This window comes from Canis lupus, chromosome X, assembly GCF_048164855.1.
Source record: "Canis lupus baileyi chromosome X, mCanLup2.hap1, whole genome shotgun sequence".
Taxonomy (NCBI): Eukaryota; Metazoa; Chordata; class Mammalia; order Carnivora; family Canidae; genus Canis; species Canis lupus.
The window spans coordinates 221,724-249,582 of NC_132876.1; the positions used below are offsets into that span (position 1 = coordinate 221,724).

Below are 27,859 nucleotides of genomic sequence, written 5' to 3' on the forward strand. Positions count from 1 at the left end.
TTTGTTATGTATTTTCTTCCACATTTAGTTCTTTTGACCACTTTCCCCTTAGTTTGTTTGAATATTTGCTGTGGTATTTCTTTTCAGCTTGCTTTTATGTTAACAAGAGTGAGCCTGCTTATTCTAGATTTCCTTTTCTGCACTAATAAAATGTTGGCAACTTAAAGTTCTTTCTACCTATATATTATGCTCTAAATTCTCATTTATCAAACTTTAACTTACATAAGAGTCACTTGGAGGGCTTGTTAAAATACAAATTCCCAAGTTTTATCCCAAGATTCTAACTCAATAGTTCGGAGGAGGGGTCCATGAATTTCCATTTCTAAGTTTGAGGGTGAGTGAATACAAATGGGAAGCTCAGTTAAGATTTGTGCACAGCCTTAATTGGAGCACCTGGGTTTTCTTCTGAAATTTGTTAAATTGTTGGGATGAGACTTTATTCTACCTGGTCAGGAGTATAACTTATTCCTGATTATATGTTTCTAAGCCACAAATTATTTTTACAGTTTGACAAGAAGATCTGAAAAAGAGTAAGCCCTGTTTGTTTTTCCTACCTTTGTGTAGTGGTAGATAAGGATTTCTATTATCAAGAGTTTTCCCTTGATTTTTCCCCAGGCTTCTTACTCATACCTTCAGTCTCCTCTCCAAGATATTATTGATTCACATTCTCATCCTGGTATCCCCCATTTTCATCTCAGTTTCCTTATATCATCTGTAGCTATATGAAATTAACTTGTGATTATTTCTTCACAATAGAATGTAGGTTTTATGAGGGTAGAGACTGTATATGTCTAACTCACTTAGAACAGTGTTTGTCATAATCCCCTCCGGTTCTATTCATGTTGAAGCAAATGGTAGGTATTTGTCCTTTCTAATGGCTGAGGAATATTTCATTGTATATATAGACCACAGCTTCTCTATCCATTCATCTGTAAATGGACACCGAGGCTCCTTCCACAGTTTGGCTATTGTGGACAAACAAGGGGTAGTGGAAGGGGAGGTGGGCGGGGGATGGGGTAACTGGGTGATGGGTACTGAGGGGGGCACTTGATGTGATGAGCACTGGGTGTTGTATATATATATATACACACAGTGTTTGGCACAGAATAGGTACTCAACATTTTTTAATGTATGAACAGATAAATAAAGAGATATAACTAGCTAAGCCCCTTCTAAAGAAGAGTATGCCTCAAAACACACTTTATTTTTTCAGGATCTTTGGAGGAAGAGTCTACAAAAGAAGTAGCAGGAGAGAAGGCCAAAGTTTCTTAGCACAGATTGCTGAAAGTACATTTACCATTACAAACAAAAATGAGGAGAAATAGGGAAAGAGAAGAAAAATGTTATCTCTCCACACTTTTAGAAGAAAACATTGCTCTCCTAAGTGAACTGCCATTTAAAACCCACCCTCTAGAAAGATGGATATCTGAACAGAGCTCACTTTCCCTCTACTAACTCCAAATTATCTACCTCACCTGGATCAAATGGCACCCGTAGCCTGGAGATAAGCAAAGTTTTTGATATTGTGATAATTATAACAAAAAGAATTAGTGCTGAGATTTTTGCACTGTGAGCTAAACAAGTGCCTAGGAATCAATATCAAAAAGCTCTATGATATGGATCCACATTGATATATAGATGCAGGAGGCCAAATATGTGAACAATTTCAGCTTCAGAAGGAGAAAAAATATATAGAAAGTAACCAAACTAATCAAACAATAAGAGAACAATCCCTGAACTGAAAAAACTCTGCATTTGAAGTATAGTAGTTAATATAAATGGATAATAATAGACTCTCTGGAAATGGGTAACATAAATGTCAAATAAGGACTTTTGAAACAAAAGTTCCATATTTCTACAGACACTCTAATGTCTAGAACTAAAAGTACTACCTCATCTATGAAAAATAAGAGTTATGGGTAAAAAATGAATACAAACAGAGAAGTAAACATTCTAAAGATCTTATCTTTTATCTTATCATGGAAAGTATGAATTTAGTAGAGTGAGAAAAGTGAAAGTATTCCAAATAAATAAGAACATATCCTAAATTAAAATATTGGAATAGCAGAAAATCATAATAGAAAAAAAATATGCTTTCAGATAATAGTGGAGGCATATGTGTTGGAAAGTTGCAGTAACTAATAAAATGGTAAAGCATATTAGAGCTCACAAATTAACAAAGGAAAAACTGAGTTAATAGCTTTATCAAATTAGCAAGCTTGGGGAAACAATGCAAAATAAATAGATTTATTAAATTAAATATTAAATATGTAAGAAATTAAAGTGTATCAGATATTATAATAACAGATATTCTGTTATTCTTTTTATTCTTTTTAAAAAAGACAATGCCATAAAATTGAGTAAAAAACACATCTAGTATGTGTTGCTTGCAAGAAAGGAATAAAATGAAAATAAGTAAAAAATAAGAGGCTATGCATATTCATTTATTCAACAAATAATTTATGTAATGCTTACAATGGACCAGGCACTATTCCAATTCCTGGGAACACAGCAAAAAATAAAACGAAGTTTCTGCTTTCAGTGAGCTTACATTCTTATAGTAGATATAGGCAATATATGAATAAATAGTATATTAAGTGGTGGTAAGTGCTAAGAAGAAAACTAGAGAGGCATAAAGGGACAGAAAAACGGAGTGAGAGTATGAGGTAGAACCTCAATGACAAGGTGATTTTCATAGAAACCTGAATGAAGAGCACAAGCAAAACATGCAAGTACTGGGTGGAAGAATATATTCAAAGCAGTGAGCACATCAAATGCAAAGGACCCAAGGCCAAAACATTCTTGGGATTTTTTTGAAGGACAGCAAAGAAGTCAGTATGACTGAAGTACAGGGCCAAGACAAGGATTAGGCACTCACATGACCCTGAGAATGAATACTTCCTTAAATTTTGTGTACTGGGTTCCTCTTTTGCCTCATCCTAATCTTGGCCCTGCTAAAGTGGAATGAGCAAGGAAAGAAAACGATATGGGAAGCTATTGCAGAATTTGGCAAGAGATATGACATTATCTGACTTAAAATTTAACAAAACCACCTAGGCTTTTCTGAGGAGATAGAAGGTAAGGAGTACAGTAACAGAAACAAGAAGACCTGTTGGGAGGCTATTAAGGTAATATAGGTGAGAGATAATGTGAGCTTTGATAGGGTAGTGGTAGCAGTGGAAGTCATTAGAGGGGGTTGTATTCTATATATAATTCAAGTAGCATAGCCAAAAGAACTTCTTGATAGATTACACATGAGGTGTTAGAGAAAGAAAAGACTCAAGGATGGACATAACAACTAGAATAATGGAATTGTTGGACAATGGTGTAGAACAAGGTTTGGAAAGAAAGGATAAAGGAATGAAGACTAGGAGTTATTTTTGTTTCTGTTTTGCACCAAATACCCTTGCATTTTTTAAAAGATTTTATTTATTCATGAGAGAGAGAGAGAGAGAGAGAGGCAGAGACACAGGCAGAGGGAGAAGCATGCTCCATGCAGGGAACCTGATGTGGGACTCGATCCCTCCCTGGGCTGAAGGTAGGCACCAAACCACTGAGCCACCCAGGGATCCCCAATACCTTTGCATTTTTTCAAGTTAATGACAAAGACCCAGTTTACCAGCTTTACTTTTTTGAACCTAGGCTTAATATTACATATTTTGTTTAAATATTGTTTATTTTTAAAACTTACTAAGTTGTCAGCATTCACGCACAACTGGAAAAGAATCTTAAAGTCATATTAAATGAAAAATCTATCACCATTAATGCATTAATATATTAAATACTGACAAAAACTGAGATTATTTTTGTGTAAGATTCATCCTGGCAATGTTAACTTCACAGCAGGTTGACTCTATCTACCTGGCTCACATTTGAAACACAATGAAAAGCAGGTCTATGCTGGTGTTAGTCTGAGAGTCATGGCCACCTTGGATCATGTTGAATAAAAAAGCAAAGTGAGTGAGTTAAGCATCTGCCTTCAGCTCAGGTCATGATCTCAGAGTCCTGGAATCAAGCCCTGCATCGGGGCTTTCTGCTCAGTGGGGAGTCTGCTTCTCCCTCTGCCTCTCACTCTTAAATAAGTAAGTAAGTAAGTAAATAAGTAAATAAGTAAATAAATAAATAAATAAGTTTTGAGGAAAAAAGCAAAGTACATACAGAGGTTCACGACAATTTTATTTTATTTTTTTTTAAAGATTCTATTTATTTATCCATGGGAGACACACAGAGAGAGAGGCAGAGACACAGGCAGAGGGAGAAGCAGGCTCCACGCAGGGAGCCCGATGTGGGACTCCATCCCGGGACTCCAGGATCACACCCTGGGCCGAAGGCAGGTGTTAAACCACTGAGCCACCCAGGGATCCCCCAATTTTAAAGACAAAAACCAAAACAACAAGAAACCCCCAATTCCCAAATAGTGCAAAATAGTGGTCCTATTATGTGGTCCCAACAATAAACTCAAAAGTCTATGACAGGGATCCCTGGGTGGCGCAGTGGTTTAGCGCCTGCCTTTGGCCCAGGGCACGATCCTGGAGACCCCGGATCAAATCCCACGTCGGGCTCCCCGTGCATGGAGCCTGCTTCTCCCTCTGCCTATGTCTCTGCCTCTCTCTCTCTCTCTCTCTCTGTGTGTGACTATCATAAATAAATAAATAAATAATTTTTAAAAAGTCTATGACAAATAGGGTTCCAATGAGCTGTGTATAAATACTTTAGATTAGGTACAGTTATACTGAAAGTTCAGTTCATTTGAAATCTTCAAAAAATAAATGTTCCTGTTAATCCTCATTGGTGCCCATTATAGGTAACATTTCTGTTACATGCCTGCATTGAGTTGCTTGTTACCCAAGTGTAGCAGCTGCTCCTTACCATTTATCATTAAGAACTTTAGCCATTTTCTTCAACCTCTACTCTTTCTTCACCATTGTGAATAATTCTCTTTGTAGTGATTTTTCTGCCATTAACCATTTTAATGAAGATGATATAGATTTAGAGTTGCCTATCCCACTACCACCAAATGCTGTGGAAAAGAATGAAGTGAGGCTATGACCTAAGGAAGTAAATTCTGTATCAAAAGAAAAAACTCTTTCCAGAGACAGAAATCCACTGAAAGCAAGGAAGAATGAATGACCCTGCGCCTTGGCTCCTGCTTCCACGGGAGGCCTCTTTGACTCCCAAAAATGAACCTCAAATGCATCTTTGAAGAAGTCAATTGAAAATGGGCACCTTCCACCAAAAAATTCCCTGAAGATGTCACCTAGGTTATGGAATGTGAAACCAAACTCAAACAGATTGTCCAAATGAATTCCACCTCCACCTCCATCACTTATTCTTCTATGCCATATTCGTCATAGGTCCCCATTTTTTTAGCATCTAATAGCATTTCATATGCCTCAGCTACTTGTTTGAATGTTTTCTAGGCTTCTTTATTCTCAAGACTTATTTGTTGGAGTGAGTCTGAGGACAGGCAGCTGGCAGGATGGGTGGCAACTCCTCACACACTTCCCTTTCTCTGAAGACTTTAGATGTCCATCAAACATTCAAGCGTATATGCCAGCTGACTATATACATCTGGGTTTGAGAGAAGTCCAGGCTGAAGAAATTAATTTTGGAAATGTGTCAAGGTATAAATATTATATAAAGCAATAAGATTGGATAGCATCACCTAAGGTATGAGTATAGGAAAAAGAAAATGTCTGAGATTCAAACTCAGACCTTAATATTTGAAATTATCTTCCCACCATAAATAACGAAAAGAGTGGAGAAAACATATATAATGTCAGTTTTCAGACACTGGAGAAAAAGAGTAAAGGATTGTGACCTCTAAAATAAGGAAAAGAAGTAAAGTGGGCCCTATGATTATTTTGTGCTTGGAGATACCTTCTGGTGCCTTGGACTGTGGTGCTGGGAGAACACCAAGCAGAACACATTAGTCTGAGTTGACAGGACAGAGAATTGAGTTTGAGGATGGAGAACTGAAGAGGGGAGAATTAGTCAGGAAAATCTCTCCAGAAATCTGCATAAGGGTCTTCTTAAGTCTTTGGTTAAACATTAATCCACACATGTATACCCACCCCCACAACACAAATAAAATAACAACTACCAAGAGCCCCCACAGAACTGAGAACTAGAAGGATGGATGAACTGAGAACAGAAGGATGAAACTCCTTACTAAAGAGTTGTGACCAGCCAGAGTAAAAATACCTCTGATAAATGTTGGACATTAATAGAAATGCCAAAAAGGGTCACATCTTAGTAAATTAGCCTTAAAGAAAAGGCTATCCTAGATTTTCCCTGACAGAATTTAAAAAAAAGAAATCTCCAAGAAATCACCTTGATACAAAAGTCTGTCAAATTTTAACACTCCTTTTTAAAGATTTTATTTATTTATTCATGAGAGACACAAGGAGAGAGGCAGACACAGGCAGAGGGAGAAGCAGGCTCTCTGTGGGGAGCCCGATGCGGGACTCCATCCCAGGACCCCGGGATCATGCCCTGAGCCAAAGGCCAACAGTCAACCACTGAGCCACCCAGGCGCCCCAAAATTTAACACTCTTTAAAAAAGACAACAAAGTCCAACGTTCAAAAATATTAATTTTCATAGCCTAATAACCAATGAAAAATTATCAGGCATGCAAATGTTACTCATACCAGGAGTAAAATTGTAGAACAGAAACAGACACAAAAATGTTAAGAGATAATGTACTCAGCAGACAAATACCTTAAACAAGTGTGATAAATATAATATGCTCGGGATCCCTGGCTGGCGCAGGGGTTTGGCGCCTGCCTTTGGCCCAGGGCGCGATCCTGGAAACCCGGGATCGAATCCCACATCGGGCTCCCGGTGCATGGAGCCTGCTTCTCCCTCTGCCTGTGTCTCTGCCTCTCTCTCTCTCTCTGTGTGACTATCATAAATAAATAAAAATTTAAAAAAATATATAATATGCTCAATAATTTAAAGAAAAACATGCATACAATAAAAATAACAATGAGACAAGACTAACACACCTATTAGAGTAGCTAAAATCTTTTTTGAGTAACAATACCAAGTGCTGATGCTGATTTGGAGCAATTGCAACTCTGACACATTCCTGGTGAGCAATAGTATAGCCACTTGGGAAAACAGTTTGAAATTTTCTTATAAAGTTTGCTCATTAAAGATAAAAACTTATGTTTACATAAATACCTGCATAAGCATATGTAGAGCAACTTTATTCATCATTGCCAAAAATTGAAAACAATTAAAATGTCCTTCAAATTGCAAGTGAATACAACAGAAACAAACTACTGAAACATACAACAACATAAATGAATCTCAAATATATTATGTCAAATTAAAGAAGCCAGACTCAAAAGCCTATATACCCTATGATTCCATTTATACAACATTGATGAAACTCCTTACTAAAGAGATAGAAATAAGACTGCTGGTTGCCAGGGTCTGGGGCTGCAGATAAGAGTTATCTACAAAGGATTTGTATGAAAGAACTTTAGGGATATCTTGATCAGGGTGGTGGCTATACAGTGTGATGCATTTGTGGAAACTGAAAGAATTGTACATCAAAAATTATAAATTGGTGAGTCCTGGGTGGCTCAGCAGTTGAGCATCTGCCTTCAGCTTAAGGCATGATCCCGGTGTCCCGGGATCGAGTCCTGTATCAGGATCCCTCATGGAGCATGCTTCTCCATCTGCCTGTGTCTCTGCCTCTGTGTATGTGTGTCTCTCATGAATCAATAAGTAAAATCTTTTTTAAAAAGTATAAATTGTAGCTCTATAGGTTAAAAATAAATTTTAATTGTTTATAAATAATAATAATGTATTTTGGAAATATTGTCTATGACAACAGTAACACTAATGATGAGAGGAGAAAAATGGAAGTTTGTGGTAAAGTTCTTACCCTGAACCTGAAAGTGTAATGTATCTGAAGGCAGACTGATAAGTCAAACATTTACATTATCAACTCTAAGGAAAATGATCTAAAAAAATTTAAGAGGTAAAGCTAATAAGCCAATGAAGGAAATAAATTGTCAACCCAAACCAAACCAAATAAACAAACAAACCCTCTCAACACAAAAGAAGGGGGAAAAAGACAAAAAGGAACTAATAATTGATAGAACAAATTGAAAACAAAGAGTAAAAAAGTAGAATTACATCAGCCACATTAATTATTCCATTAAATGTAAATAACCTAAAAATTTTAATTTAAAATATTGTCACAGTAAAATACCATTATATGTGCCTATATAAGAAACTGTAAGTGCCTACAAGTCAACAGCCTTAAATATTAAGCCATAGGATGGAGAAAAATATACTATTTAAATTCTATCCAAAAGAAGGATTGAGTAGCTACTTTAATATCAAATAAAGTAGATTTCTAAATGAGTTATATTATCAGGGATGAGAAATACAAACCAAAACCACAATGAGATCCCACCTCACCCCAGTGAGAATGGTGAAAATTAAGACAGGAAACAATACATGTTGGAGAGGATGTGGAGAAAGGGGAACCCTCCTGCACTGTTGGTGGGAATGTGAACTAGTGCAGTCACTCTGGAAAACTGTGTGGAGGTTCCTCAAAGAGTTAAAAATAGAACTGCCCTACGACCTAGCAATTACACTGCTGGGGATTTACCCCAAAGATACAGATGCAGTGAAACGGCAGGACACCTGCACCTCAATGTTTCATAGCAGCAATGTCCACAATAGCCAAACTGTGGAAGGAGCCTCGGTGTCCATCGACAGATGATGGATAAAGAAGATGTGGTCTATGTATACAATGGAATATTACTCAGCCATTAGAAATGACATATGCCCACCATTTGCTTCGACATGGATGGAACTGGAGGGTATTATGCCTAGTGAAAGAAGTCAATCGGAGAAGGACGAACATTATATGGTCTCACTCATTTGGGGGATATTAAAATTAGTGAAAGGGAATAAAGGGAAAGGAGAGAAAATGAGTGAAAATATCAGTGAGGGTGACAAAACATGAGAGACACCTAATTCTGGGAAACGAACAAGGGATAGTGGAAAGGGAGGTGGGTGGGGGGTTGGGGTGACTGGGTGATGGGCACTGAGGGGGACACTTGGCGGGATGAGCACTAGATGTTATGCTATATGTTGGGAAATTGAACTCCAATAAAAAAATATTATCAAGGATGAACAGGATACCACATGATGATAAAGGAATCAATTCTAGGAGAAGATACAACAATTTTAACTGTGCATACATCTAAAAACAGATATTGAATAAACATAAAGCAAAATCTGTCATAAATGAGAGGAGACATAGATAATGTACAATTAGAGTTGGAAATGTCAATACACTTCATTCAGTAATTGATAAAACAAGCACACAGAAAATCAGTAAGGATAAAAAAGACCTGAACAACACTAAATACCAATAATGATTCAATTAACATTTATAAAACACTTCATTCCAAAACAGCATAATTTTCAACTACACATGAAACATTCCACAAAGGACCATATAATGTGACAAAAATAAGTCTTAATAAATTAAAAGAAATTTAAAGTAGAGATTGTTCACTCACCAAAACAATATTAAATCACAAAAAAATAGTTAAAGGATACCACTATATGTTGTATGTAAGTGATGAATCACTGAATTCTACTCCTGAAACCAATACTGCCGTGAGTTGGCTACCTAGAATGTAAATAAAAATCTGAAGAAAAAAAAGATACCTAGAAAATCCTCAACTACTTGGATATGAATAGACAGCCTTCTAAATAACCATGAGCCAAAAAGGAAACTGGAAATATTTACCACTTAGTGATAATCAAAATGCAACACATCAGAGCATCTGGGTGGCTCAGTCAGTTAAGCATCTGCTTTCAGCTCAGGTCATGATCCCAGGGTTCTGGAATTGAGCCCCACATTGGGCTCCCTATTCAACTGGAAGCCTGCTTCTCTCTCTCTTCTCATTTCCTCTCTCTCTCTCTCTGGCAAATAAATAAAATCTTTAAAAAATGCAATATATCAAAATGTGTAGGTCTACAGATACAGCAGTGTTTTTATGGAAATTTATAGCTTCCAATGATTGTATTAAAAAGAAGAAAGATTTTTAAAAAATCAATGATCTAGGGCAGGACGTTCAGAAATTCTGAGTGGGGAGCTTGGTAAGTCCTCTACACACACACACACACACACACACACACCACAAAACAACAACAAAAAACTAGACAAAACTTTCAAAAACTACGATTACAGAAATCTGTAAACTAGCAAAAGGCATAAAAAATTGAAAAGAGTCTATTCAAGGAAATCTACTAAACTTCAGTAAGAATAATGAGAGTTTGTGGCATTTTAGTCTGGAACTGCTCCTATATTCACCTCCAGCTCCGTGTCATGGTAATTCTCCAGAGATGAGGTAAGTCATAAGGACTAGCAACTTCATTGCTGGACAAAGTGGTCCTGAGCTAGATTTGGGCAGGGAAAAAGTCTCAACTGGTATTGTTGAAAACAAGAGCAACCTCAATGACAAACTATCAGGAAAAGCCAGCGTAACAGCTAACTTGAGATCTTGATACCGGTTATGGCAAGCAACAGACAAGCAAATCAGCCAGAAATTTAACATGATTTTTTTGGATATGACATCAAAAGCATGAGGCAACATAAACAAAAAGAGACAAGTGGGATTGCATCAAACCAAAAGTCTGCACAGAAAAGGAAACCATCAACAGAGTGAAAGACAGCCTATGGAGTGGAGAAAATATTTGCAAACTATTCATTTGGTAAGAGGTTAGAATTCAAAATACATAAGGAACTCACTCAATAGTAAACAAGAAAAAACCCCAAATAACCTGATTAAGAAATAAGCAGAGGACCTGAATAGACATTTCTCCAAAGAAAACATAAAAATGGCCAAAAGGTATATGAAAGGATATTTAACATCACTAATCATCATGAAAATACAAATCAAAACTACAATTGAAGTATCACTTCACACCTGTTAGAATGCCTCTTATCAAAATCATAAAAGATAATAAAAGTTGATCAGATGTGCAGAATTGAGAATCTTTGTATGTTGTCGGTGGAAATATACATTGCTACAGCCATTATGGAAACAGTATGGAGATTCCTCAAAAAAATTAAAAATGGAACTATCATATGATAGAGCAATCTCACATCTGGGTACATATCTGAAGGAAATGAAATCAGTATCTCAAAGAGATATTTGCACTCCATGTTTATTGCAGTGTTATTCATATAGTAATCAAGATATGGAAACAACCTAAGTGTCCATTGGTGGATTAATGCATAAAGAAAATTTATATTAGTCACCCTTCAAAAAGAAGGAAAATTATATTAGTCACCCTTTAAAAAGAAGGAAATTTTACCGTTTGTGACAACACTTATGAATCAGTCAAACTCATATAAGCAGGGAGTAGAATGGTAATTACCAGAGTTTGTTGGGAGGGGGAAATGGGGAGTTTGGAGGGTACAAAGTTTCAGTTGTGCGGTATGAATACATTCTAGAGATTTAATGTATAGCAATGTGACTGACTGAAAACTACATTGTATACTTGAAATTGCTGACACTAGATCTCAAGTGCTCCCAACACACACAAACTACATGAGGTCGATGGTCAGAATGGCTAAGATTAACAAGTCAGGAAACAGCAGTTGTTGGCAATGATGTGGAAAAGAGGGAAACCCTCTTACACTGTTAGTGGGAGTGCAAGCTGGTGCAGTCACTCTGGAAAACAGTGTGGAGGGTCCTCAAGAAGTTCAAAATAGAGCTACCCTACAACCCAGCAATTGAACTACTGGGTATTTGCCCAAAGGATACAAACATAGTGGTTTGGAGAGGCACACACACCCCAATATTTATAGCAGCAATGTCCACAATAATCTAATATGGAAAGAGCCCAGATGTCCATTGACAGATGAATGGATAAAGAAGATGTGGCATATATACACAATGGAATAGTACTCGGCCATCAGAAAGAATGAAATATTGCTATGTGCAGGGATGTAGATGGAACTAGAAAGTATTGTGCAAAGTGAAATAAGTCAGTCAGAGAAAGACAAATACCATATGTGGAATTTAAGAAACAAAACAGAGGATCATAGGGGAAGAGGAGAAAAAATAAGATGAAAACAGAGGGAGACAAACCATAAGAGATTCTTAAGGAAACAAACTGAGGGTGCTGGAGGGGTGGTGGGAGGACGGGGAAACTGAGTGATAGGCATTAAGGAGGGCACTTGATGTAATGAGCACTGGGTATTATATGCAACTGATGCATCACTTCATCCCCTCTGAATCCCCTCTGAAACTAATAGTACATACATTAGTTAAATTAAACTTAAATAAAAAACAAAAATAAAAAGTATGTAAGATGATGGATATATTAATTAGCTTGATAATGGTATTAGGTTTATAATATATACATATATCAAAACATTACATTATCTACTTTGAATCATACAATTTTTATTTATCAATTGTACCTCAGTAAATCTGAAAAAAATCTTGTTGACTGTATTGCCTTAAACGAATCACTTAACTTTCCAAAGTCTCAGTTTCCTTATCTGTTGTCAAGAGTTATAAAAAATCTGTGTCATAAAGTTGGTCATGAAGATTAAATTTTATACTTGGAACATAGTGGGATCTTGACAATTGTTATCTGTTATTTTTATAGTGCAGTTGTTTCCAAACATACATTAATATAAATACTTTAAAGAGGTCCAGTGAACCTGCCTTTGTTAATGACTGGAACTCTTACCAGTAAAAGTCTCTTTCTTTTCTCTAATTATGATAGTCATCACTTTATTTTTTTTAAGATTTTATTCATTTATTCATGAGAGACACACAGAGGGAGAGAGAGAGAGAGAGGAAGAGACACAGGCAGAGGGAGAAGCCTGACGTGGGACTGGATCCTGGGTCTCCGGAATCAGGCCCTGGGCTGAAGGCGGCGCTAAACCGCTCAGCCACCCGGGCTGCCTATAGTCATCACTTTAAAGGAAAGATTCTGTTAGTGTTCTGCATTTCTCCAGTGTATACTTTCTGGCAGAGATCATACACCCATACAATTCCAACCAACACTTTTTTTATGAGGATAATACTCAAATCTTCATCTCCTTGGAGTCTAAGCTGCATTGTGAATGAAGTAAAGTCATATACGGGAGAATAAACAACAACCACTAGAAAGTGCTAAAGGGGCAGCAATGTAATTTCAGGGTGTTAGTTAGTTCCAGAAGTGGAGAAATAAAATAAGCAGAGATTCCAAGGGGCAAGGGAAGAGTTTTGGGAGAGAACACAGTGGAACAATATATAAAGCAATGGGTGGCACACAGGCACATTTACCAATATTTGTTGACTTCCATAAAGATTGCTCTGTATGATTTCAGTCATATATGGAATATAAGAAACAAAACAAACGATCACAGAGGGAGAAAAGAGGGAGGCCAACTTAGAAACAGATTCTTAACAATTGAGAACACCCTGATGGTCACCAGAGGGGAGGTGGGTGGGGGTGAAGTGAAATAGGAGATGAGGATTAAGGAGGGCACTTGTAGTGATGAACACCGGGTGATGTATGAAATTAGTTGGTCACCATATTGTACAACTAAAACTAATATAACACTGTATGTTAACCAACTGGAATGAAAATAAATACTTAAAAGAAGAATTTATAGTATTTCTGAAAATGGGTGCAAAGATAGAGATCAAAAAAGAAGGACTAATTGAATATCCAGTTAGAGTATTTATAGTGCCAAACTCCCTCTACCTCAGCCAGTGGATGTTTGCCATGTTTATTCTCACCCCAACAAAAGTCTGAGGTTTTATTCTCTGGAGAGCTTTCTGAACTGCAGAATACAAGGCATATACTTATGCCCTCATCCTAACCCTGGCTGAAAACCAAATCCTACCTCAAACGCTAACCCTAACCACTAACCCCTAAACCTAGCCATAACCAAAACCCTAACCCTAATCTTATCCCTCTGCAGAGGTCTCTAAACTGCAGGATAATAGGCACATACTATCATCCTGGCTCCAACCCTGACCTTACCCATATTCTAGCCCTAAACTGAAGCCTAATCCTGGATCTGAGGAGGAAAAAAAGATTTGGTATATATATACAATGGAATATTACTCAGCCACAAAAAAAGAATGAAATCTTGCCATTTGCAATGATGTGGATGGAGCTAGAGTGAAATAAACTATTCATAGAAAGACAAATACCATATGATTTCACTAATATGTAGAATTTAAGAAACAAAACCTATGAGCAAATGGAAGAAGAAAAAAGAAACAGACACTTGACTATAAAGAATACAATGATGAATTAAAAAAAAGAAAAAAAGTTAAAAATATAAAAAAAAAACAAATAAAAATGAAATAAATTACAGTTTGAAAAAAAAAAAGAATACAATGATGGTTACCAGAGGGGAGATAGGTTGGGGTATAAGTTATATAGGTGATGGGAATTAAGGAGGGCACTTATGATGAGCACTGGGTGTTGTATGAATGTGTTCAATCACTAAGTTGTATGCCAGAAACTAATGTTACACTGCATGTTAACTGGGATTTAAATAAAAACTTTAAAAAATAATCTTATAAAAATAAAAGAGAAAGCTTGCTCCAATTTAACTACCACAATATCCATTTATTTATTCATTCAACAATAAAATATAGTAATGAGGTAGTAAGAAATCCTATCGGGAAAAAAATGAAGCAAAACAAGGATAAAATAGTGAGCAATGCTGATTTAGGATGGTCCTTAAGGAAGTGATATTTGAGTGGACCCCTGATATTAAACGAGGGACTGGGCCATGTACTTATCAGAAGAGCATATATATAGGGCTTTATAACCATGATGGAAATTATCAATCCAATTCTAAGTGAATTGGAAGACCATTGGAGGATTTTATGCAGGAGAATGACAAGATCCAGCCTTCAGTTTTGGAACAATCACTCTCGTTTCTCTGTTGGGAACAGACTTTGGGAGAGGGGTTAAGAGTAGAATCAAGGGGCTGCTGCAGTTATCAAGGGAGCAGACACAGGTGAATGAGACTGGGTAGTAGTAGTGAAAATAGAGAGAAGTGGTCAAATTTTGAATTTATTTTGAGGGTACAGCTAACAGGATTTGTTGACTAATTGATATGAAGAAAAAGTAGGAATCAAGAATACTTCAAAGTGCTTGGCTTGAGTCATTGGAAGAATGGAGTCATCACTTTTTTTAAGATGCTATTTATACATGAGAGACACATACAGAGAGAGGCAGACGCATAGGCAGAGGGAGAAGCAGGCTCCCTGTGTGGGACTCAATCCCAGCACCTCGGGATTACAACCTGAGCTTAAGGCAGACTCTCAACCACTGAGCCACCACCCAGAAGTCCCAGAATGGAGTCATAATTTACACAGAAACGGGGGAAACTGAGAGAGGAACAATTTTTAGGAGTATAGAAATCATTTATGTTCTAAATATGTTCAGTTTTATAATAATATAAAACTTTATATTATTATTATTATTATTATAAAACTTTTAAGTGTAGATTTTAAGAAAAATGTCTGGAATTCAGGGGAGAGATGAGGCTAGAGATATAAATTTGGGAGTCGTGAGTATATAAAAATGGTGCTTAAATGCAGGAGATTAGATGAGATCACCAAGAAAGTGAGTGTAGGTAGAGAAGAGGAGAAGACTAAGAACTGAAATTTTTGGCGCTTTAATACTTTAGAGAAGTTTCATACAGAGGAACCATAAAAGGACTTGGAAAAGAAGAGAGAGATCATTGAGGCAGGAAGAGGACAGGGAGAGTATGGTGTGCAGGATGACAAGTAAAGAATATATTTCAAGAAGGGGGGTGTGTTAAAAGTCTTTTTTGCCCCATGTCACGTGTTCCTCGACCCCCTTTTTGCTCAGGACATTGCTGTAGCAGCTGTATGCAGGGGAAACCTGATGCTACCTTATTCATCTGTTTCTTCTACTATCTCCTCCTGCCTTGGGGCTTCTTTGCTCTCGCTGGGTAGAACACCTACAGGAGCCTGCTCAGCGATTCTAGTTCATGGACGAGCCTGCAAGTGCCAGTGAGTGAATACTCTCTCAGATTACCCTTGGTCAATGGGAGATAGAATATGATGGATAAACACTCCTCTCTTTATGTCTGCTGGAAAATTCTGAAGTGCATCTACGCAGTTCCACAGGAAGTCCTCAGTGTGAATAGTCCACAGTTGCCTACAGTGGCAAACAGATCAATACTATACCCTGGAATTGATGGTCCCTCTCTTCCTGATTCATTCTTCTCAGTCCCCTTTCTTATTTCCTGAGTCAGCTCCTCAAATAAACCAACTGCATGCTAGTCCTCATCTCAGGTTCTATTGGTTTTCTGGGGAACATAAGTCATGATAGGGGGGTGTGATCAGCTTGGACAAGTGCTGCAGCAATTTGTGTGAGATGAAGATTGAGAATTTACCATTGGATTTAGGAAAGTAGAATCATCGAAGACATCAAGCAAAGCCATTTCAGTGGAGGATCGGTTCAAAAGCCTGGCTGGAGAAGATTTAGAAGAGAATGCCTCTATTTTCTCAATGGTATGTGGCAAGGTCATAGATGGAGTGGAGGCATGGACAAACTGGGAGTATTGGATGTGTGATGAGAGAAGTATGAGGTAGCCTTTTTGAAATTTGGAAAACAAACTGAAGAGAGAAGTAAAGTAGAAATATCTGGTGGTACTGATGGCTCATTTGAAGTTTGTGGTTGTGTATTTTTCTTTAACCACATTCATCTGTTAAGATGAAAATGTGGAACAAGTGGTTTCATTTCACTAAAGTTTAGATTTTTAAATCAAGCGTGCTAGGGAGATAAAAAAGGTCAAAGGTGCTATGATGGACCAGGGGATGCAAGCTGGATAAGAAGGACTTTAAAAATGGGGAGGGGGGTCAATTTCGGATGGTGTTTGAGGATAATAGGAGAGATGGACCAACATTGAAATTGTTTAGAATGCTTTTCATGCAATGGTTTTATCAAAGTTAGCTAATTAAGCTTACTATTACATGTGATATCCAAGTTGTGTCAGGATAAGTTCTCAGAATATAAGAAGGCACTATTAAATTTTATGGGAAGCAGGAGTTAACTGAAACTGTCCCAGGTAAATGGGGACATCCTATGACGCTACTCATATGGCAATTTTTATACTGAAAAGCAATAGATTATAGTCACTAGGAGCATGAAATATTTAGAGTCATGGTTTCTGGGATCAAAACCAGGCACAGAAAGCCTAAGTAACCTACCAAAGGTGCCTAACACCTAGTAGAGTGACCTAGAATTCTTTGGATGAAATTCATCAAGACTGGCTTCTACCATCTCATATTGTCTTATGTGTTATTACATTTATCTTCTAATTCTAAATTCGACGTTGCTTCTGTACTTCAGGTTATGTTCCAGGCTTTTATGGAATAAGTACCCTTTATTCTCCCCAGGTCCATTCTCCATTCTGTTTATTTGAAGTTCTCTTGAAATAGATGTCAATGTTACTACCATTAATGCATAACCAGTTCTAATTCCTTTAGAACTAGGGAAGTCAAAGCACAAGTACTTCATCAGCAGTGTAGCTATTAGCAAGGAGCTTTTTGGGTTATATTTTTAGGAAATCATAGCCCCCTGAAACACGGCCTTTAACAACCCAAGTTGAGACTAGGGTCATCACCTCTTAATTACCTGAATGGTAACTCCTGCCTGAGGCAGGTCTGGATTATAAGCACCTATCACTATACTTTTAGTCCTCTTGATTCATTCAAATTCCTTGACTCTCTGCTTCCCGCTTAAAAAGGAGGCATTTCAAGATGAAATGATGATATATATACTAAGTAGATTTTTAAAACTAGTTTGTAATGTGACATATAGAAATACCTAGTTTAATCATGACTTCTTTTTAATTTATTAGGATGGCTGAAATAAAAGGATAAAGGAGTGCTTTGTTAAATAAATACATTTTTGTATTTAAAAATAACTTTCAAAAATACTTAAAAATCATTGGCAAAAATGAATGATGAATTAGGAATGTGCATTATACTTTCAAAATAAGGAAGACACAAGAGGTCCATTTTATAAATGGTACAGAATTCCATTTTTACCAAATAAACAAGTAGCCAGATGTATGACTCCTAGGGGAATACAAGTGCCCCCCTCCGGAAATTCCTAATATCTGGGATGGATAAAACTGGAATGGGTCTAGAACTCTGTTCTGGGGCCCTGGAATTCAGGAAATGTGTTTCCTGTGGTTACAGATCATTCTGGGGATACTAGACCCTCAAATAATCCACTTCCTTAGATCAGCCAAATCAGAAAACCTCTTCCCTCCTTTCTCACTTCTTTAGCAGTAGCTTCTCCTAATCGGCAGCCCTTCCCTTGCCTTTACATGCATCCTGCCTTTCAGAAGAGACATCTTTTTTTTTTAATCCCTTCCCTCAGGAATGGAATCTACAAGTCTCCTAGAAACACTGGGCTAGTTCAGTCCTAAGGACATGTTTTAGTTGACTAATTATAAGAAGTCCAGATATGTCACTACTTTTATATTTTTAAAAATTCCAGTTGCAATGAGGGAAAGAGAAAGAAAATAATGACCTCTGACTTCTAACTTCTTGATTGTCACTGGTACCAAGTTAAGTTTAAAGGTACTTACAACCCACATAAGGGATACTTCTTGATACGTATTATTAGACACAATACCCAAATAATTGTCTAAAATATGAAACCATTTCCATTATGTTATTTTATAGACTCAGCTTCACATATGTGGTGTATATTAATTCCCTCAAGTATAACACATTCTTTCAGATTTGTGCAGAACCTTATACATTAGAAATGTGTCTGTTTTAAGGACTCTCATAAAATCTCTAGAATTCATTATCTTCATTTTACAAATGAGAAAAGCAAGGTCCAGAATGCACGGGATAGAAAAAGAAGCAGTGTAGTATGAAGATAAGATCTCTGGCCAAGGAGCCAGCAGATCTGGGTTCTCATAACTCCTAACTTTGTTTCTAACTCACTGTGTGGTTATGTTTAAGTCACTTCCCCTCTCTGAGCTTCAGTATCTACATTTATAGAATGAAGTGATTAGGCTTTCTCAACTCTGTTTGCATATTATAATCACACAGGAAATTTTTTAAACAGCCATTCTTCAGCCCTACCTCCAAAGATTTTTATTTTATTAACTGGTCTCAGGGTACTGTGATTTCCACAACACTACATTGACCATGAAGAAGCCAATCCAGGGAAAGCCACAAATCCAGTCTGGTATTTCTGAAGTAGAGAAACCTCGTCATTTAGTGTAAGATCCAGTTACTCTGGGACATGTCCTAGAAGGGAGTTTGAAAGGCTGAGAGTGTTAATGGGCATACTCTTAACTTTGAACCTCTAAGGGAGAGCTCAAGGCTCCATCCACATTTCTCTCTCTCTCTCTCTCTCTCTCACACACACACATGTACATGCACACGCACATGCACACACACACACGCACGCACACACACACACAGAATCACTCCAGTGGAAGTGTTATAGGAGCTTGAAAAAGAAGAGTAATGATAAAAGTCAAGGACAGAAAGAGTTCAAGAGGTTTAGGTGAGAGGAAAAAGACTGATCGCAGAGCTTTTTTCTTTCATATGGCTCATTTTCTTAACCCTTTAAAAAAAATCTCAACTTGCATTTAGTATTACTCCTCACTAATTTTTCTTTCCTTCCTTTAATATAGCTTATGTGTTAATATAGGCCTGGAGACTTCTCCTACTTGGGAGGCCTTCATTGCCATTGGGAAAGGTCCCTTCCATGCAGTAAAATTGTTACTAACTAATCTCTGATATTATAAAAATTGTATTCTTTTCCTTGAATTTCCTTTTTAGTTTTTTGTTTGTCTGTTTTGGTTTGGTTTTGTCATCAGAATGCTAAGACTTTGAAGACTAAGATTAAAGTGTGGACTGAAGAGAAAAAGGCCAAGTGAGTCATTCAGTGTCCCTTTAGTTTAAGCCTTAAAACATATGTTCAAAATGAACCTTTAGAATGCTTGTATAGTTCACCTCATCTTGTCATAGTAGGAAAACATACAGGTGATTTGAGGTTAAAGCCCTATATTAATGGAACTGAGGCATTTGCCTAAGTGTCTCTGTTTTCTTTCCTTAGTAACCTACATCAGCAATGTTTGTTAGTTCCTAAAAAACTTGGGGGTTCCCAGATCCTTGTCATCTGTGGCTTTTATCATCAGAGATGTGACAATTATATGGTATAGTCAAAAAACTGCCTGAAGAGTTGGAGAATGACAACTTGTGGGTGCAAATTACCCTCTACTTTTCTAGGAGACTGGCCAGTTAATACATTTGGAAGCAACATACATAACATTGATTGTAATGACATCAAGATCCCTAAAGAATGAGCAGTGTCATTCTCAAGATGTCTCTCCTTGAGGCTATGTGTCTTGTCATTCTGGCCTTTGAAAGCAGCAACACTGGTAATATGTTGATCAATTTGAGGGTCAAGATAAGGATGTGGGCCTAGGTTAGGATGAAAGGACCAAGGATTTCAGTCTTTGCCAGGGCATGTGGTGGCTCAGTGGTTGAGTGTCTCCCTTAGGCTCAGGTCATGATCCCAGGGTCCTGAGCTCGAGTCCCACATGGGGCTCCCTGCTCAGTGGGGAGCCTACTTCTCCTCCCTGTACCCCTCTACCTTGCTTGTGCTCTCTCTCACACTCTCTTTCTCAAATAAATAAATAAAATCTTTAAAAAAAAAAAAAAGGAACGATTAATGACCACATGCTAAATCATCAGAGTAAAAGGCTAATTGAGGATTTGAGGTTGAGAATTTAAGCTACATTTATTACTAATAAAATGCCTAGGAATAGGTACAAAGTTTTTTTTTTTTTATCTGAGCAGCCAGAAGCTTGGAATCGGCATTAAAAAAGATAGGAAATGCTGCAAAGATCAGGCTTGAGGAGAGAAAGATTAAGAGCTTGGTTTGAACATGTTATATCTGAAATTCCTACTAGCTATCAGAGTAGAGATGTGAAATAAGCAGTTGGATCTATGAGTGGGAAGTCCAAGAGAGTAGTCCAGGCTGGAGATATAATTTTGAAACTCATCATGTAAATGGTACTCCAAGAGTATATTTCAAAGACCAATTGCTGGGATACTTGATGATGAAGAGGTAAGGAAAATGAGAGAGTCCAGTAAAGAATACAGAGGACAAACAGTGAAGTAGGAAGGAAACCAGAAGAATGTGGTATCCTAGAAGCTATGTGGTAAAAGTGTTTTGGGGAGGACAGCATGAGAAACTATGTTAAATGTTGCTAGTAACTCAGGTACATGAGAACTGAGAAGTAACTGGACTCAGTAAAGTACATGTCATTGAAGGAAAGTTTTGCTGTATTGTTTGTAGTAGTAGCATGATTTCATTATTCACCTTGAAAATTTTTCAGGATTTTCCTATGCTCATCTTTCCTTACATGAAAAAAGCAAGAATGAAATCAGGGGAATGCATTCAATGCTTTTATGACATTGCCCATAGATATGAAACTATCAATGGGATGTTTTTATTGACTAGATGCTTTGGCTTCATGTATGAATGGTCTAAAGGGCACAGGGAACTATTGTTTATGAGAATAAACCATAGTACAGCACTTAGAATGTGTCTATGTGATATCATCATAATTAGTGGCTGAAATAGAAAAAAATTCAGTTGATCAACAGAATATTTTATTTTTATGTGGTTAAATAACCTGCTTAGCCATTTTTTCAGAGTTTATTAACTTGACCGGTTTTCCTGCCATTATGCTGATGAAGCCTAAATGAACATAAGTGCATTCTTGGACATGCATTGCTTTAGACATGTTTTTTTGAAGAATTCAGTAACATAAAGTTTCTTTTTATGCTAAGAAGAAGGATATTTTGAGACTTTATTATTCCTCTAGTTGAACCACAGACTTCATTTCCATGCAGAAGGAAGCCCTTGAAAGCAAGTCAGAGAATACATAGGTTATCACATTCATATGTCTCCCTATATCCACATACTCACTTGTGTGTAGTGGAGCCACTATAGCAGCCCCTTGCTGCTGAGGTGTGACATGCCAAGGTACATGCTTGAGCATCCACACATGTACTACCCAGAAGTGTAAGGGAGTTAATATCTCACAGGGGAGATATTTGACTGAGATAGAAGGCAGGAGCTAAATTCTTCTTCTCCCCCCTGCCCCCCGCAGATGGGCTATATGGAGATGCAATATGGCCTGTCATAAGAAACTGAGAAATTAGCCTGTCATGAAACAGATTATGACCAACACAATGATACATTCCTTTATGTTCATTGCCCTTCTTCCCTACTTCCCTACTCTTTTTCCTTACTCTTACTTCCTTGGTATCGCAAATAAGCTTTTGCTTTGAGTTTTCTTTTCTAAGAAATTCAGACATCTGGAAATAAGTCATAGTTCTACACAATTTCAGAACCATGTAACTTTGGACAGGTCATATTCTCACTCTGTGCGTCTTTTTCTCCAACTATACAATGTTGATGTTGGAGCAGATGCTCTTTAAGAGATGTTCTTTCTGGGTCTGAAGTAATAACAGGGTAAAGGATTGCCACTATGAAGGAGGTGATGGGACAATGGTCCTCAGCAGAGTGCTTACATTTGAGTCAGAGAATGCACTTGGTATAATCAATGAACTTACATGTTAACAATTCCAACTAGTCTCAAGTTCTAAAACTAGTTTTAGTTCTACTTTCTGCAGAAAGAAATCAAATTAGTTTTCCTGGGCCTATAAAGAAAAGGTTACACTCTTAAAAACTCACCTTGTCTGGCACAAGTGAAAATATTTCTCTTCCAGTTCTATACTGTAAACTGAGAAGTGGCCACCATCTTGGGAAGCAAGGCAGCTAATATATGGTATCTGTAACTATTGCTTTGATCCTAACACAGGAGCACATTTGTTTCAACTGTTAAACTGCAGAGGAACTGGAGTTAGGGAAAGGACTATTTACTGTTTGAGGCTTGTTATACCAGAAGTGTTTACTTTATGCTCCAGACTTCTATTCCTAAGTCTAGAGCATGGACTTTGGACTCAGACAGCTCTGGTTGATATATTAGGTCTTTCATCTACAAGCTTTGTTACCATTGGCAAGTCAATTAACCTCTCTGTGCTTCAGTTTTCTTATATGTGAAACGGGAATTGTAATGGTACCTACATCTTAATGTGTGAATTAAATGAACTAATATAGGCAATGTGCTTAAAACAGTGTTTAGCACATAGTAAGCACTATATAAGTGTTCACTATATTTATCATAGCCATTGTGATAAGGGCAGATGGGCTGGAATCAAAGAAAAACTCTTGGCTAAAGTCACGTGAAATGTATCAGGGAACCAATATGTGGAAAGTAGTAGAATCAGAGGGTAACAGATGACTTAACTGCAAAAAAATGCTAAGCAGGAAACAACCCTCTAAATATTCCTGTTTATACAGTACATGACACGAGGTAGCAAAATAATGAAAACAGAGGCTTTCTGCAGGATTTAGAGTTCTTTCATATATATTTTAAATATACATGTGCAATACATTAAAATATATAGAGATGTGTGAATATATATATTTACACACACACACACATATATATACATATACATATGTATGTATATGTATATATATGATTTCACAGAAGGGTACATATGCACACTCACACGTCTGTACACATACCCCAACAGGACCCATCTATACGTAAACCAGATGCAGCCCGTATCAGGCCAACTTGGACACAAGTGAAAGCCCTGACTCAGCAGCAGATTGCAGATTGCAATTGCATTTGAGTAACCCTTCAGTTTCTTCTACCAAGTGTAAGGCCATTTAGAAATACACTGAGAAGAGCTCTTCTGGGTGTATGGCAGAGCCCAGGGCCCCTCTGGCAGTGCACAATTTGCCTGAGTAAGGACTGCAGGATTGGGATATCAAGGAGCTATCAAGGAGGAGGGACTTGTGATAGTCTGGGCCCTGAAACTAATAAGCAAACATCCATAGAATAACTTTAGCTCCAGGAACAATGCACTAGTGTCATAGAATCCTTATATATCTCAGCTCTAAGCAGATTTCAGGCATAAGCGGGGAGAAGTGTGTGTTGCTACTCATCACCATCCAGCTAGACCCAGAGAACTGGGCACAGCTTTTAGGGGTAGATAAGTCAAAGTTCAATCAGGCAGACTCATACAATTTTAAAAAGTTACTTAAAATGGAAGGATCTGAAAGCAACTTAAGAGGTTACAGGTATTGGTTTGGGTTTATAATGTTCCAAGAAGCCAAACCTTATATATGGCACCATTTGCAGCAATATCGTTAACATTATTAATAATTGTCATAACATATTTATATATACAAAAATAGAGCAAAGCAATTCTAGAAGAGGAGGCGAAAGTGAAAGCATGGGGCTGTGTGCAGCCCAAATGTCAGTACACTTCAGGAAGATTCAGAACCAACAGAGACTAAGTGGCACATATTTCTCTAGAATATACCCGACAAAGGGATGTCGACGTTCCCTTCTTCTTCTCCCTGTGTATGACTATACATTTCTCTCCATGTCTCCACTCTGCGATACACATCCATGCACACTTTAAAAGAGATGATATATAAAGTTAGAGTCTGGAAGTCTTAAACTAAGTTGGAGCACCTTGATTTCAAGCAAGTGCCCTCAATCTCTGAATTCCTCAGTGAATTTTGGATTCACTTACAGAGGGAAACTGGATCTAATTCTTGTGTCTTTTAGCAGCTGTCTTTAGCTGCCTGCCATCCCCACTGCAGCCTTTTCCCATTGAAGTGGATTCACAACACAGGCTCTTGGTATTTTTGTAAAAGAGAAGTCAGTTCTCTGCTTTATGTGTCTTTCATCTCAGTTTTCCACTGTTGCTGAAATTTAAGTTCTCAGGCAATTGCCACGACAGACAAAGCCAGGAGTGAGCACAATGTGTGCAGCAAAGAGTAGGCGAAGATACAGCTTGGTTAGGGATTCCTTGTTTGTTTGTTTGTTTGTTTGTTTCCACACTTGAGCTTGTACAGGTGACAGAGCCAAAGGTGATGTCCAGTGGGGGCAGCCTCAACACCTGATGGTTAATGAGCTACCCACTATGCACTGCATAAAGACCACCACACTAACTTGGCATGGTTACAGCAAATTGAATGGCAATGGCTTTCTGTCACTGTGAACAGAGTCCTAAGAGAAAAGTCCCATGACCTAGTGTGATGTAGGGTAGGTAGAGAATACTGAACTAGGAGTCAGAAGGCCTGTATTCTAGTCCCAACCCTGCTATGAACTCCATGTGTGGCCTTGGGAAAATCCCTTCCTGTCTCCAGGCCTCAGTTTTCCCATCTGCAAAATAAGGGCATTGAACTAGAGTAACAGTTAAGATTCCTTCCAGCTCTAAAGTTTTATGACTTTTTATGTCCATAATTAAGGCCTGAGCCATGCAGTCTCAGGGCAGTTAGCTTCTAAGAGAGAACAGACCTCTGTAATACCCTTGCTTTGTTCATTTAGCTATAAAGCACGTCTGCCTTTGGCACTTGGGTCAGACATACAAAGTTATGAGCATCCTGATTTACTATCCTACTCCGCATGCTAGTGGAATCTGTCAGTACTATAAGTTGATTATTGGGAAAGAGCGTAAAACTCCAACTAGTTAAACCTGGAAATGTAAGATAATTTTTGCCTCATATGCTCACAAACAGGTGAGTGTGGTTATGAGTACACACACACACACACACGTCAGGATACAGACTATTGCTAGTGATCAGTTCATTACAGTAATCCATTTCCCTTAATAAAATTTAGTAAATAGTATAGCATAGCAAAGTTTGGCGTCAAAGGAAACACCTATGGAAAAACAGCACTTTTGGACGTAGTAGAGAAAGAAGGACAGGTAGCGAGAAACAAAGGGAGGTCAAACAAGAGAGAAATACAAGTAGAGAACGAATTAGGTGGAAAGAGTAAGAGGAAAGGAGTAGAGAGAAGGGATAGAGAAAGAAGAAAACCAAAAGAAGTAAGGGTGGGGATGAAGGAGGAAGGAACACAGAATAAGACGAGAGAGGGAGAAAAAGAGTAAAGAAGAGAAAGGGCAGTAAACAGGGCAAAGGGGTCAGATTCCCTGGAATATTGAACACTGTTCCACATGGACCTGTGAAAACCATCTAAGGAGAAAGTTTCCAAAGGCACCGTGGAAAGTAGAGTGACGCGCAGAGCCTGCATCAAGAGGCATTATGTTGGGGAGCCCCTAAACCTCCACGTTGCTGGCTCTGTCAGTCCTCGGTGTCCAAATCTCATGCCTATGTGTCACCTGAATTTGCCATGACAGCCACAGGGCTCAAATGGCAAGGTGTAAAAAGGTTGAAGAGGAGTGGGATAGATACTGTGAGAAAGAACAAGGCATCCTGCACCAGGATGTACTTGGCCATCCCCTGACACTGCAGGAGCAACACCGGTGAGGCCCTAACTTTGGCTGCTTTAATCCTTCTCCCCCTCTTCAAAGATGAGGCCTATACTTGACTAATGGGAGTTAGAAGGAGAAAGCTCTGGATCCATTTTTGGGAAGGTCATACAGACTTTTCCTGGGCCTTAGGGAACGGTGCACTACCAGAAGAGATTTTCCTGCACACAGTGTTGGTGTGCCTCTTACAGCGGCAGCCTGGTCGCCTGAGGCTATCATAGCCCTGCTGGCACAGATGGAGGCATCCACGGGTAGGCAGGTAGCAGCACAGGCAAGGTAGGAAGAGGGAGATGAGGCTCATGGCTGCCCAGCGGACAAAGCAAGAGCTAGGCCCACAGGAGCAGGGCTCATCAGCGCAGTTGTCTTCATCATCAGTGGAGCAGTGGTAGAAGAGGCCCTTAACACAGCAGAGACAAGTGCCATAATCGAGGAGGCTCTCGGCAGAGCAAAGGCAACGCTGGTTGCACAGCCAGCAGGAGGGGAGAGGACGAGCTGCTGTGCAGAGGACACATTTGCAGCGCCCACACTCCTCGCAAATGAAGAGGTGCTCACTGGGGTGCACTGCAGATTGCTCAGCTTCTCCCTTCAGAGCACCATCCACCTTTGGGTGGGCCCCTGCTCCAGGCTGGGTTCGGATGATGGACTGGCCTGAAGGTGAGGGTGTAATGCTGGCCAAGAGCCTTTGATCAGAGGCAGTGGTGCTATGGGACATTGAGCTGGCAATGCTAGATTGGCTCAGATGCTGAGGCAAGGGCTGCAATTGATGGCACTGGCTGAGACTGCGGGGAAGAGCAGTAGGCATGGTAGCCAGGGACCAATCAGATTTGTGGGTTTGCACTATAAGGGAAGGGCTGGAGAGGGCCTGTTTACAGGGGACTGGAGGCCGTTCCACATAATCATTGCTAGCATGAGTAGAGCGCAGCTGTTCGATAGGGAGAATTTGTTGGAAATCATCTGTCACTGCAGCATCCATTCTGCCTTGATTCTTGAGTTCTGAGTGGTTTTGGGTCAGGGTGGCACTTGTGGTGATAAAGAGCCCTTGGAGTTACATGGACCTTAGGGCACATCAGAAAATCCTAGGAGAGAAGAAATAGAAACAATCCATGAGAAGACACAAGCATGACTACTTTGCAGGGAACTAACAAAGCTCAGGCTCTACCTCTACCACTGCCTTCAGTTACTTTAGGGTAGTCTTCATGTTACACCTTCATTCTGTGATGGACCTTACCTACTTCTTTACAGACAGATCTGGTCAACCCATCCTGACCATAAAGCACTGTGGGAGCAAAGCTCACATCATTGATTCCTTTTGTATCCCATCATGTGATGAGGGTCACAGGAGCAGTGAGCTCATTCAGATGTTTGCTAACAGAGAAATCCAGGCCTTGAGTGT

General features: G+C 38.5%; 1 protein-coding gene and 1 pseudogene across 2 annotated transcripts in view; both read right to left on the reverse strand.

Annotated features, from left to right (window-relative positions):
* Positions 1-4,816: 4,816 nt before the first annotated feature.
* Positions 4,817-26,434, reverse strand: LOC140627858 (dnaJ homolog subfamily B member 6-like; annotated as a pseudogene).
* SPRY3 (sprouty RTK signaling antagonist 3) overlaps positions 23,517-27,859 on the reverse strand; it is a 189,517-nt gene continuing 185,174 nt past the window's right edge. For both annotated transcript variants that reach the window (XM_072818160.1, XM_072818159.1), the window contains one exon: positions 23,517-27,542. In XM_072818160.1, coding sequence (XP_072674261.1) covers positions 26,573-27,439 — 867 coding nt within the window. In that variant the 5' untranslated portion in view covers positions 27,440-27,542 and the 3' untranslated portion in view covers positions 23,517-26,572. The remainder of the gene's footprint in view (positions 27,543-27,859) is intronic.